The sequence below is a fragment of the Melanerpes formicivorus genome, unplaced genomic scaffold, assembly GCF_026170545.1.
Source record: "Melanerpes formicivorus ecotype bairdi unplaced genomic scaffold, bMelFor1.0.p_v2 SCAF_8, whole genome shotgun sequence".
Lineage (NCBI taxonomy): Eukaryota > Metazoa > Chordata > Aves > Piciformes > Picidae > Melanerpes > Melanerpes formicivorus.
The window spans coordinates 10,796,646-10,808,838 of NW_027142360.1; the positions used below are offsets into that span (position 1 = coordinate 10,796,646).

The 12,193-nt window shown below is 41.5% G+C and overlaps 1 protein-coding gene across 5 annotated transcripts in view; it reads left to right on the forward strand.

Moving 5' to 3' along the window:
- The window catches only part of KEL (Kell metallo-endopeptidase (Kell blood group)), a 43,500-nt gene that overhangs the window by 15,901 nt on the left and 15,406 nt on the right, over positions 1-12,193 (forward strand). Inside the window, exons 1-6 of one of the 5 annotated variants that reach the window (XM_068142093.1) lie at positions 3,513-4,194; positions 5,574-5,723; positions 8,554-8,692; positions 10,070-10,273; positions 10,849-10,973; positions 11,845-11,991. In XM_068142093.1, the coding sequence (XP_067998194.1) occupies positions 5,706-5,723; positions 8,554-8,692; positions 10,070-10,273; positions 10,849-10,973; positions 11,845-11,991 (633 nt within the window). In that variant the 5' untranslated portion in view covers positions 3,513-4,194; positions 5,574-5,705. Of the gene's footprint in view, positions 1-3,512; positions 4,195-5,114; positions 5,478-5,573; positions 5,724-8,553; positions 8,693-10,069; positions 10,274-10,848; positions 10,974-11,844; positions 11,992-12,193 lie in introns of those variants that run through there. The other 4 variants (XM_068142094.1, XM_068142091.1, XM_068142096.1 and 1 more) reach the window with 4 other exon arrangements.

The window sequence follows — 12,193 nt, forward strand, 5'->3', positions numbered from 1 at the left end:
GTCTGTAAAGCCTTGTCTCGTGCTGTCTGTAGAACATCAGTCTGACACTGCTGTGGAGCAAGCTGTGTGAAGGAAGAGCACAGAGAGGTCTCTCCAGAGGCTGCCCATTATTTGCTCAGGAGCTGCTTAGGAGCTCAGACACTTGCCTGTGGTCTCTGCTAGAGTTACCACAGCATCCTACAGAATTGCCTGTGCTTGTAGGAAATCAGCAAAACCATAAAAATGTAATTTTGATCACTGCCAATCCTGCAGACCTCAACATCTTCTAGGAAGTTGCCTGGGACAACATCACCTTTTGTGTTCTTTGCCACAGCCTCCCCCAGTACTAACTCCAAGGCATTCACAGGCAGAGTTAATGAAGATGGTTGTCTCCAGTATAGCCTCTGGGAGGTCTTCTGGGGTAGCCAGCTTGATTTATACTTTGGCCACAACCACTTCTGAAATAGTTCACTTTAGGGTCACCTGTGACCAAAATAATGTCTCATGTGGTCACTGCAAACAGTCCACACAAGTAACATTTGGTGCCAGTTGTGCTGAAAAACTGAGAACACTGCAAGAAACTTCTCCCTGGGTTCTGAAGACATTTAAAAGTTACTGCATCTGAGGATGTGGTGTGGGTTATACAACCCAGCAGTATCGTGTGCTGGTGGCTCTGACAGACTTTAGACTCTTCATGTTCTGAGCTTCTTTTCTGTTCTTGTAGATCCACAGGACTGAGTATCCAGACCTTATGTGTCCTTGGAAAACTTTAACATGATGCCTTTCAACACCTTCCTGTTGGTGCTTTGATCTGATTTCTGGTTGTTGATTTTCCTCTCATGCACATTGGCATGTAAATTAACACAATATAGGCTTGTATCATAGTTCCTGACTTGATCCATACATCAGCGTGTATCCCACAAGACAGTTCCCAACCCATGATTTCAGTTTGCAGCAGTAATCTTTAACTCCAGTTCTTCTGGACACAGTTCTGTCTATGATAAATATATACATTTATGGCAGTTAAACCACAGAATTTTAAAATAGGTCACTGACTGCAACACAACTAGGAGACAAAGGGCTCTTGCCTTGACTGTTTTCATCCCCTCCACCACATGCTGACAGTAGTGAATGACAGGAACTGCATCCCTGCAGAGCTCTGCTCTCCACACTTTTGACTGCAGGGGCACAGAGTTTTCCAATTAAAATTGTCAGAGCAGAGCAATCTTTGTAGTCTTGCAGTCTCCATTCAGTACAAACAGAGAACACTGCAGTGACATCTTCCTGCAGCTGCTTTTGCTACCCCTGATGATCTCTGTCAGCCTCACCAGCATGCTAAAGCTGCACAGATGAAGGAGCTACTGCCCCAACACCGATGCAACTGCTGCTCCTTCAGGAAGAGCTGGTGTACTCTCTGCTTAACCAGGCAGTGCCATCAGTAAGGGCTTCTGATAAGCTTTCGAACTCCTAGGCTTACAGGGAACCCAAATCCTTAAATGTTTGTCCTACAGCGCTATTAAAAAGGGGTTGAATCAGAGTATGAATCCTTTTTTTCACAGGAGACTGTACAAAAGCTTTCTTCAGCTCTTCAGACCTTCAGTCCCAAATGTCTGTCAAAGTAGGTGAGGAAGATAAACACACAAACATGTCTTGTGGTCTAAAGTAAATACAGACTGCTTCAAAGCTTGGTTTCGGGACTTTGTGTCTTTGACCTGCCATTATCTTGAAGCAAAACAGAGATGGAGCTGAGAGACAGAGCTTAATGCTAAGATGGGAGTGTCTGAAGGAAAACAATCAGTTAGGAAGGAAACCACTTTCTTCCTTACCCAGGCTGTGCTGGAGGGATTTTGAGTTTCAACGAAATGAGATGTATCCTGTGGTTAAGTTGAAACTGAGCTTTGAGAAGGCTTAATCTCTATATCTCCAACTGACAATAGTTTAAACAAACATCTGAACAGAATTAATCTGGATTGGTATTTACCTCTGTGAAAACGGATTAATCTAATTTTCAAACACTTCCAAAAGCTAAGTCATACATTTAGTTACTCTCTTCTGGGCCCAAATACCTTTGGAGAAGTGGAAGCCAGAAATTCTCCAACAAAAGTATGGCTTTTCAGTTCACCACTTCTGGTTATGTTGACTATGAAAGGGGATTTTATTTTGTTTGCTTTTGTTCTACAGGTTTTTCAGGATCCAAACAGAATTTTGGAGCAAATGTCCTTTTAAATCATCCTGTAATCAATTGTAAAAGACCAAATAGGCAGTCAGTACTTTAAAGAACCATGGAAAATTATTTTCTCAGATGAATTTCAAAGGGTAAGGAAGCAAGACCAGAGCTGGTGCACACTCAGCTCAAGCAGAGTCCCTCTGGCAGTTTGCTGGGCTCAGAGGTCTCATTTTCCTTAGCATCTCTCCTCAAGAGCAGGTTCTATGGCTGCTTACTCAAGGATGATGTTTTTATTCTTTCTTGCCCTCCACTCTAAATAAAAGTTTCATAGGCTAGGACTTGCTTTTCTGAGTGGAAAACAATGCCTCACGAGTGTTGTGGGATGGTTTCACAGTTCGTGTCTGAATGTGTGAAAAGATGTAAAACTAGAGAAGATAATTCAAAGTACAAATCTTTACCCTGCTGCACAGAGAAGAAGTCAAGTTCTCGCTAGCACAGTAGCTGCAGCAAACTACAACATCATTAACCATGGCCTGAAGTGGTATTATAATTAAACCCAGTTATTTCTACTGGTTTTGCCCAGTGAAGGGATAAACTGAGACATTAAAGTAACACGGAAAACGATACAAGATGTTCATGTGGGCAAGACTGTACTGAGAGAAATGAAGGAAAAGCAGCTGACATTAACACTACTGATCATGCTCTTATTTTTTTTTCATTTAGTTACATAAAGCTGGCAATTTGTTTTGTGCAACCTTTTGGAAGGTTGAAGATGGATTATCAATCTATGAAGCGAAACTTCAACCTATCAAACTGTTTCAGGGAAATTTACTATGCACACGCTGCAGAAGATACACTGCAGAAGATCAAAGACCCAATTCAATTGCACTTCAGGACGGACGCTAAGGAAATCATTACCTGCACCCTACCCTAGACTCTGAGCCAACTTGGAAGTATAAGAAATGCCTCTGCCAAACACACATCACTGCACTTATTTCTCCATTTCACTGCGTCATACATCCATTTAAATGGAAGAAGTATCTAAGAGATCATTGCTATTAAACATTTTTTTGTGTGGCAGTTGGAAGGTGTGTCCAACACTGTATTCTTTTCAACGTGCTGATCAGTCTCACATTTGGAAAAGCTCAGACACTGTACAGACAAGAGAAGGAGTCTGTCACAAAGAAAAAAGCCAGAGATCCTTTCACTAATTTGTGAACTCAAGGCAGCAGAGCTGTCATCTGTGCCTTAGAGATAAGAAGGGGATCTGTTGATAAGGATTACTTCTGACGTCTCTCCAACCACTCTTCCTGCTTCTGTAGTTAGACTTTACAGGGAAACATTTTGTCTTCACTTTTGGTAGTTGACAAAGCCATCTTCAAAGAAACCTCTGTGCTAGTGGGAAAAGCAACTGCATATTTACAGCTTCACAATCTTGTATTTGTGAATACACCAACTAATATTGAGCTAATGAGATCCCCAAAGTTCTACAGCTTGTACGTTCAATAAGGACCTTGTACGGCACACTGCCATTGTGGAGCTGCCTTCTTCAACACTGAAATGCATACAGACACTGCTGCATTGTCCTGTGGCACCTCACCTGCAGACTTCCATACCCACATGGCTGTGTGGGACAATCCACACAGTGGGGGCAGTATCAACATTTTGTCAAATTATGCTGGAAGTTTACATTTTATCAAGAAGAGGCAAAGGACACGTTCAAAAGATGCTGGCTCATAAAACCATGTTAACTCCAATCAAATCCCATGGACATACTGACCAAAAGGCTTTTTCAGTCTTCTCAAGTTTCATTTTAAAGCTGAATACTTCAACACAGGTTTTGTTACTTGCTTTAATTTAAATTACATTATGTACAAAATAATCACAGCCATTTTCTAATCAAAAAATGGTAAAATTTCTGCTTGCCCAGAGAAGTTTTAAGGCCTAGGTTGTACTCATTAGAGAAAATAGAGGTAAAAATCACTTATTTAAAGCCTGGAAGCTGTTAGATGCTGTAATTATGAACAGGGAAGAATTCAGCCACATAGGTAAGACAAATAAATAAATAGTTTATTGCCATGAACAAATGTCTGCAGTCAGTTTACAAAGGTATCTCCACTGTAACATATAGTGAATATTATGGACCATAGAGGTGAAAGAGTTGGGACTGCTAGAAGAGGGTCTTGTTACTTCTACTGTGCTGAATCTCAATCATTTATGCAACAAGTATTTGCAAATTTGATTCTGATGTTAAGCTGAAGCAAAGTGATTTACCACAAGGAAATAAAGGGCAGCAAGGATCACTTAAAAATCATTAAGAGCTGTTGTAGAAATATAGATCTACCAGTGAACTGAGAGGTAGAAGAACTGGGAGTGAGTAACTGGTTTCAGCCAAGAAGTCTGTGATCATTGTATAATCAAAGATATCAAAAAATGTGCAAGAACTACAGGAACAGGAAAAAAAATATCAGATTGATGAAGGTGGAAAGACTTGGACTTTAGGAGAGAGACCAAAGCTCTGGGAAGCTCTGAACAGTTGAACAGATATCTAATTATCTTCAGACTAGTGAACCAAGACATCATACTGCCCTGAGAGTCTAGCAGAGTGGGGAGCTAAACTGTTCTGTTCTGGTATTCTGCTCATTTCTGTAATTTTGGAAGCTGATTCCAAAGTGGTCTCCCCCATCTCTCTTGGCTCCCAGCTGCCACTCAAGAAAGCCTCAACTCCCAATGTTCACTACTTAGTTTTTAATGTCTCAGGGAAGTGATCCAGGTTCCTAGTCCTCAAAGCAGAGAAACTTCCCTCCCAAATCTTTACAAACGGCATCCCTATGGAAATGAAGACACACAAGATGGCAATCACCTGAGAAACAATGAACAGTTGCAAATAGAATCAGTAATGAATTATTTATTCGCCCCTTGAATGGGTTTTGGATGCCTGCGGAGAGAAAGCAAAAAGAAAGTGAGCATGCTGGCCTTTCTTTGTGGAAGGAGGAGCTCTGGAATCCATATCTTGCAATAGGCAGAAGCCTCCAGACCCCAGAGCAGCAGGTTGAAAGAGGCCAGCAGCAGTGAAAATATCAGAGCCAAACAGGCTTGTTGACTGGGCAGGATAATAGGGTTGTTGGAGAGAAAAGTAGCAGCAAATGGTTGAGAAGAGGCTGGGGGAGATAAAGAATCACATACTTCTGTTCAAAAATATTCCAGGGCAGCTCCAGGAGACATAAAGACACACAGGTCACAGGGAGAGGCAGAAAGGGAACAACAACAAAAAAGCCCCCAAAACAAGCCACCACAGTTTTATGAGAAGCAGCGGTACCAGAAAGAGAAGGTGGGTGGAGAGTCGCAGAAACTTATCCATTTCCCTCCCTCCTGTTTTCTTGACAACATTTTTCTCCTTTCCCCCTTTCTTTTCTGCTCCACACAGCAATCAGCCAAGCTGGGAAGAAGAGATTGTCTCTGAACTTAGTGGTGTGTCTTGGAGCAGAGGACTGATAGTAAACAAGTAAACAGTGACAGCTGTGGGGAGCCCAAGAGCAAAGCCTGCTCAGTGACAAGGATGATGACTCTTCCAGAGGTAAGGAAATAGGCTTGTTTTGCAGCCTGCTAAGGTACCTTTGTTGAACCCCTGTTCTTTTATTCCCCATGTCACAGCTGCACTGCTTGTTGCCCTAGAGAACTGGAGAAATTGACTTATTGACAGTTTGCATCCAGAAGGGGATCAGAATTGAGGATGTGGGAAGTAGTGTGAGGATTTAGGGGTTCTTGCCCTTCCTGTTAATCATCCTAATGGTCCTTCTGAGGCTGTATCCAGATCTGTTTGAAGCATTGACCAATAGGTAATAATAATCATTGCTGTATGATTATTTGAATCTTTTGCTGTACCTCTGTTATTTCCAACAAATTATTTTAAGAAAGCACTTATGCAGAGATGTGCAAATGCTTTTAACCACAAATAACTGGGGGTAACCACAACGTGGTTTTCTGAATGTGAGGATGACACAGTAAGCCTAATTACTCTCCACGTAGTGCAGAATCCTTTTCCTGCTTTGAAGTCCTGTATAAATAACTAGCAAAGTGTTAATTGCATACTTACAGGCACTGAACAGAACTGTTAGCTCAAGGCTGCTAAAATGTAAAAAAGATTCGAGGGCAACAGAGACAAGTAAGGTTTTCTATGTAACTAAATACATTGGAATAAAAAGGGTGCGTTTTGTTACGCTGAGAGGTGTTCTGTGTCGTAAGACCTGTGCCTCTACTGCAGTATTCTGGCTGAAGGATTTGCACAAATGTTTTAGTTTCTCTATCCATCCTTATACTTCTGTGTGATAAAGATCAGGTAATAGGGTGGGGATTTTTTGGCCACGATTGTGCTTCAAACTTTTACCAGTCCACAGTACAATTCAGCAAGCTTTGTTTAGCTTCTCCTGTTAGCAGGTACTAAAACGTTATTTCTGAAATGGCATTTGGTGTTCTAGCTTCTGTGCTTGCTGACAAAAGATGAATTCAAGAAAATGTTGAGGTTTTTGGGAGTATTAGCCTGAAAACGTGTCATTGACACTACTGATATGGTAAATGCAATTTGGGGAACAGCCAAAGTCAGTAAGTAGTGAATAATCTACTGGATGAAAAATAATACCCATGAATTGTTATAAAAAACTAACTCAAATTCTCTCTGTATTTGATCCCATTATTTTAATTTACTCAATTTTCACCAAAATTGCATGCTTATTCTTCTACAGCAGTACTAAAAGCAAGGTAGGGAACTTCAGCCTTCCTGCAGAGGTTGGGAAGAGCTAAGAGAAAGAAGGAGATGGTGAAGGAAAATCAAATCCTTCGGCTCATTTAGTTTAATCAAGTAGTTCTTTTTTTAGTCATACCATTACCTCTCCAATGCTGCTAGCCTGTGGCAAGCTCACGTTTGAATTGGATGTTTCATACAGTACATAAATTCTAAGTCATTCATTTCGTATTTGAGGACAATTAGAAGCCAGCTTTTAATGAAATGGCAGGCATTTGATTCCACTTAGCTGCATGAAAGCCATTTCAATTTGAAATCTTACACATTTTTAGAAGAGAGCATGGAAGAACTGCAACTGCACTGGACACTGCATTCACCTTCAGTTTCATGTGAATATTAATCTTTCTTCTCACCTGCTCATAAGGGAACCCCAGGAGGAAAAATTCCATCAGAGGGTGGAGCCTCTGTATTCTTTTCCAGAGGCTTGTTCAAACTATTCCCTTGTCTCTCCATAGAGCATTTTGGCTGAGGCAACCAAGTCTCAGAATTTATCACAATAAAGTGCTTCTGCTTCATGCAAGTTGAATGATGAATCACAGAATCATCATAGAATCATTGAATGTTTTGTGCTGGAAGGGGCATTTAAAGGTCAAACCCCTCTGCATTGAGCAGAGTTATCTTTAATAGGATCCTGTTGCTTAGAGCCTCGTCCAAGCTGGCCTTGAAAGTTCCCAGGGATGGGACATCCACCACCTCTCTAGGCAACCTGGGCTACCCTCAGCATAGAAAATTCTTCTTATATGTTGTCTGAACTTCTCCTCTTTTCGTTTTAAACTACTACCCCTTGCACTGTCACAAGAGGCCCTGCCAAAAAGTCTGTCCTGATCTTCCTCATTGTCCTACTTTAAGTACTGAAAGGTCTCCCTGGGCTGCCTTCTTCAGGCTGAAAAGCCCCAACTGTCTCAGCCTGTCCTCAGTGGCAGAGGGGTTCCAGCCCTTGGATCATTTTTGTGGCCTCCTCTTTCCCTGTTCCAAATAGAAGCTGTACTCAGAAGGTACCTAGCATTCTCCACTGACTAAAAAGACACACCTTGATTATGTACACAGCTATATTTAAGTGAGATAAAACTTGTCTATATACAAGATCACCTCTGTGACCTACACATTACTACAGTTTATGTAATAGGGCAAATCTTTTCTTCTACTTGAGCTGGACTAGGTAGCTTAAAATGTTGGAGTTACTTATTGAGGAGAGATATGAAATTATTGCTCAGGTTGCTAAATTGTAAGAAGAAAGAACCACCACTCCCAAACATCCTGCTGTTGCCCTTATGGGCTCAAAAAAGTTTTGATATCTTCATGAGGTGTATGTAAGGTGATTCCATAAACCAGAAGGAGGGCCAGACCTCCTCATGGCAGGCTGGCTATTTGATGCATAATTAGTTTCATTGTGCAACAGTTGTAGCTGGACAAGACAGGGAAATGAAGATGTGAATGCTCCTGGGAGTACAGACAGCTAGAATCAGATGACCATTGGCATTCTGGCACTAGTCCTGTGAATTATTTTCAAGCAGATTAGGTGGAAGATGGATTATATGACCAGTGCTAACTTTAATATGATTTTTCTTTCTTCCTATTTTCTGTTTGTCTATTTTTCTCTCTTCAGACCTGTGACCAGGAGCTGAGAACAGGTGCAAAGAAAGAACGATGCCTTCAGGGAAAAGGCCTACTTCTGTGCACACTTCTCAGTGCTCTCATTGGCTTTACACTGCTTATCACCTACATCATCATGACTTGTGGTCTAGGTATAATGTGGGATATCCTTTCCCCTGCTCCTCATCCACCCCATTTGTAAGACCCATTTCTCTCCTATCTGCCTCTATTGTGTACTAGGCTTAGCATTTATGTTAAGAGCAGGATTTTGGAATCTCAAGGAATTGTAACACCAGTGTAAAAAACCTACATGGTACTGCCTCTTCCTTAAGTCATAGTGGAGAGAGATTTCCACACCTATTCTCCTTCCCTGCCTGCCTTGGCCCAGTTTTGTGGAAGAGCATTGTTATATTGTCTTGCCACTCACCATCTTGTCATGCTCCATATGTAGTCCCCTCTAGGAAACTGAAATCTGAGATCTGGAGCTCCTCCTCCACCCTTCCATCTCCACATGAATAAGCATAATTTTCTACTGCAGACCAGAGCAGTCACAGTGCAAAAAAGAAAAGTCATAATCTCTTGCTAATAGATGAACTCTGAGAATAGAGCAGGAGTATTCATTGATATGCCCTTCAAATCTGAACAGCTGTCTACAGAGTGGTCCAAGTTTGTGTACATAGAATGCTCAATACTGAAGGTGCATTGATATTGGTGCATACAGACCAACATTATTGACTCTTCACCTAGCATTTCTCCTTGGCCCATACGAGGTGTTGGAGACCATTCACTACAGAGACCAAGGGAAAACTGTTAGTTTAGCTCTTGTTTCTTTCCTCTCTGCCTACCTTCTTCCATGTCAGCTCTTGAAACCATGGTATGGAAAGTTTTACTTTGATTTACAAGTGGCTCATTTCAGTATATGATTGATCTGATTTGATGTTGATACAAGACAAATGAGACGACCAAAATGAGATCATGTGTCCATTGACAGGCAGCAGCTTAGATAGAGGGAGTTTGAGATCAAACAAAATGTGCTGGAAAGTCTTTGTCTTGTTCTAACAAATGTCATTGTGGAGAAATGTTTCCCACACTTGAACATCTCCAAACATCTCCCTTCATGCTTTTATCTCCTTACTTTCTCTGTGACATGTCCTTCTTTTTCTTCATGTGGTGACACCATCAGTTGCTTCTTGTTTATCATTCTGAGAAGGCAGAAAAATCCAGCTGGTGACTGCCTGGATAGTATGAATAGAAGGCAGCACCTTTGCACTGATCACTTGTTCTTTATGTAAAGAATGCTCCTATGAAGTACAAAGGCAATCTTCCTGGGAATTGAAAGACAGAACACACTTTGTTCCAGACACAGCAAAACTTTACAGGGAATTCAACAATCTGCAAGCAAAGGAATTTGTACAAAATTAAATCTCTCGGGGTATATGTCCCACAGATAACTCCTCAGTGGCTTTTGTTTGCAATTGTTCTCACTTCACTCTCACTGCTCAGTTCTCTCCTATTTACTTCCTGCACAGGATCCTGTGATGTTGGGGTGGGTCCTACATTGCTGGCCAGACTCCTGAATTCTAGGAATAACTCTGTAGACCCCTGTGAGGATTTCTACAAATATGCCTGTGGCAGCTGGGAAGGCAAAGACTCAACTCGAACCACAGAAGAGTCACTGAATGTGTTTGATGTGTTGTTGGAAGAAAACCAGCTGATCCTGAAAAGGCTTTTAGGTAGGACCAAATGAGTGGTGTATTGTCTTCAGCATCTGCCTCAGTCAGAGCTGAGAATGCTGGTAACTGAGAGTACACTCATTTCTAACAGGGACTGAGTCCAGTCTCTTCATTCTCCTGTCATTACAGGTATAGATTTATTCTCAAGCACGTCATATCACAAAAGCTGCATCTTAAACATTTTAGATCCTCTTGTCAAGTGATGAAAGTCACACTTCAAAATTCTGGCAGCAACTCAAACCATTTTCCTGTTGCCTTGCAAAAGCAGAGCCTTCCTGCTGTGCCTGCCCGAGTGTGCAGTCTGGTCACAAGCTGCCACATGGGACTGAAACTTAGGTGCACGCTCGCTGCCTGCTGTGCTGCTGTTCCAATGCAAAGATGCTCACATACCTGGCTTCAGGAGTCATGGCACTAGGTCTCTTGCTTTGAGTAGCTGTTGGAAGTATGGCTGCATTTACTGAATTGGTGTGAATCAACGTGCGGTATAATATTTTCTCACAACCTTTCTCTGACACTGCCCCAATGGGGTTTTCTTAACCACTTCTATAGCTTTTAATCTTTGGGTTTTTCTTCAGAGGGCCCACAGCTTGGGATAAGAGGCTCAGCCAAGGAGAAAGCAATCCAGTTTTATCGCTCCTGCATGAACACCAGACAGATAGAATCCCAAGGAAGTCAACCATTGAAGGACCTCCTAAATCAGGTGAATATTTGTGTATTTCCTCTCCTTCCAGAAGATAAGGAAAGTGTGAAGTTAGTCATATAGTCCTGCAGGATGGAATTTTGCTAGCATATGTCCCTGGAACAAGCTCATGGTTAAGAAAACAGCTTCTAAGTAACAAATCTTCTAGTTTTAAATGCTGCTTCAAAATTTGATTTTCTGATGTGAGGTACCTGACTCTTTCCTGATGACCTTATACATTAGTTATTTCTGTACAAACCCCCAGACTGTGAAGAGGATTCACTTTCAATCTCAGTTCAACAGGATCCAATTTACAGATTAGGGAACATCTGGCAAAATGGGTGGAAATTTTGTGTGAGATTTGATGGTCATCCATTACTCCAGACTTAAAGCAGAAAATGTTTCTCTTTCCATGCTGGAAGACTCCTCTCAGTGCCAGGAAGGGTTGTACATATTTCTGCTAGCAAAGACTATTTATGCCCTGTTTTCAAGAGGATCTAGACTCCTCTAGCAGAAGGAAGAGTGACTGCAGGCCCATCTGTGAATTGCTGGTTGGGGAGGTGGATCTGGCTGATTGTCTTTCTGGATTTGGAAAAATTAGACCTCTCTCCTCTTCCCTCTTGCTTTTTTCCCTGGACACCATGTTCTGTTGATGATTATAATTCCTTTCCCTGTTGTCATTTTGCAGTTTATTTCTTTGCTCAAGTGCATGATCCTTTTTAAGCCAACAATGTATGTAGCAATCTTTCTGAGTTTCCATCACTGCTATTTATTCTGTTGCTTCTCAGTTGTCAAAATGAGTGAGCTAACAGGACTAAAACAAAGCTTTTGCACGTATGCATCAAACAAGTGGTTTCTCACCTATTTTCATGCTGTCTCTCTCCCTCTCCAGATTGGTGGATGGAATATCACAGATGCAGGCAAAGCAAAAGATTTTAATGAAACTCTCCAAATTCTCATGGGCAGATACGGTACCTTTCCTTTCTTCAGAGTGCATGTGGGACCCAGTCCTTTTGACCTCAAGACCAATATCATTCAAGTGAGTGAACTCAAGAAAGAATATGGGGAATAAAGAGTCAGTTACAGAGCCCATGAGACCCAGCATTGCTGAAGTTAAACTTATGTTCCTCTCTGGAGAAAGTTTTCCTAAATGTCAGTAAGCTTCCTGATTTTACTGCATAAAAAGCCCTTGTTTCTGGAAATTGAGCAGATGAGGAAGAATAAATTGCATACTTCCTCTC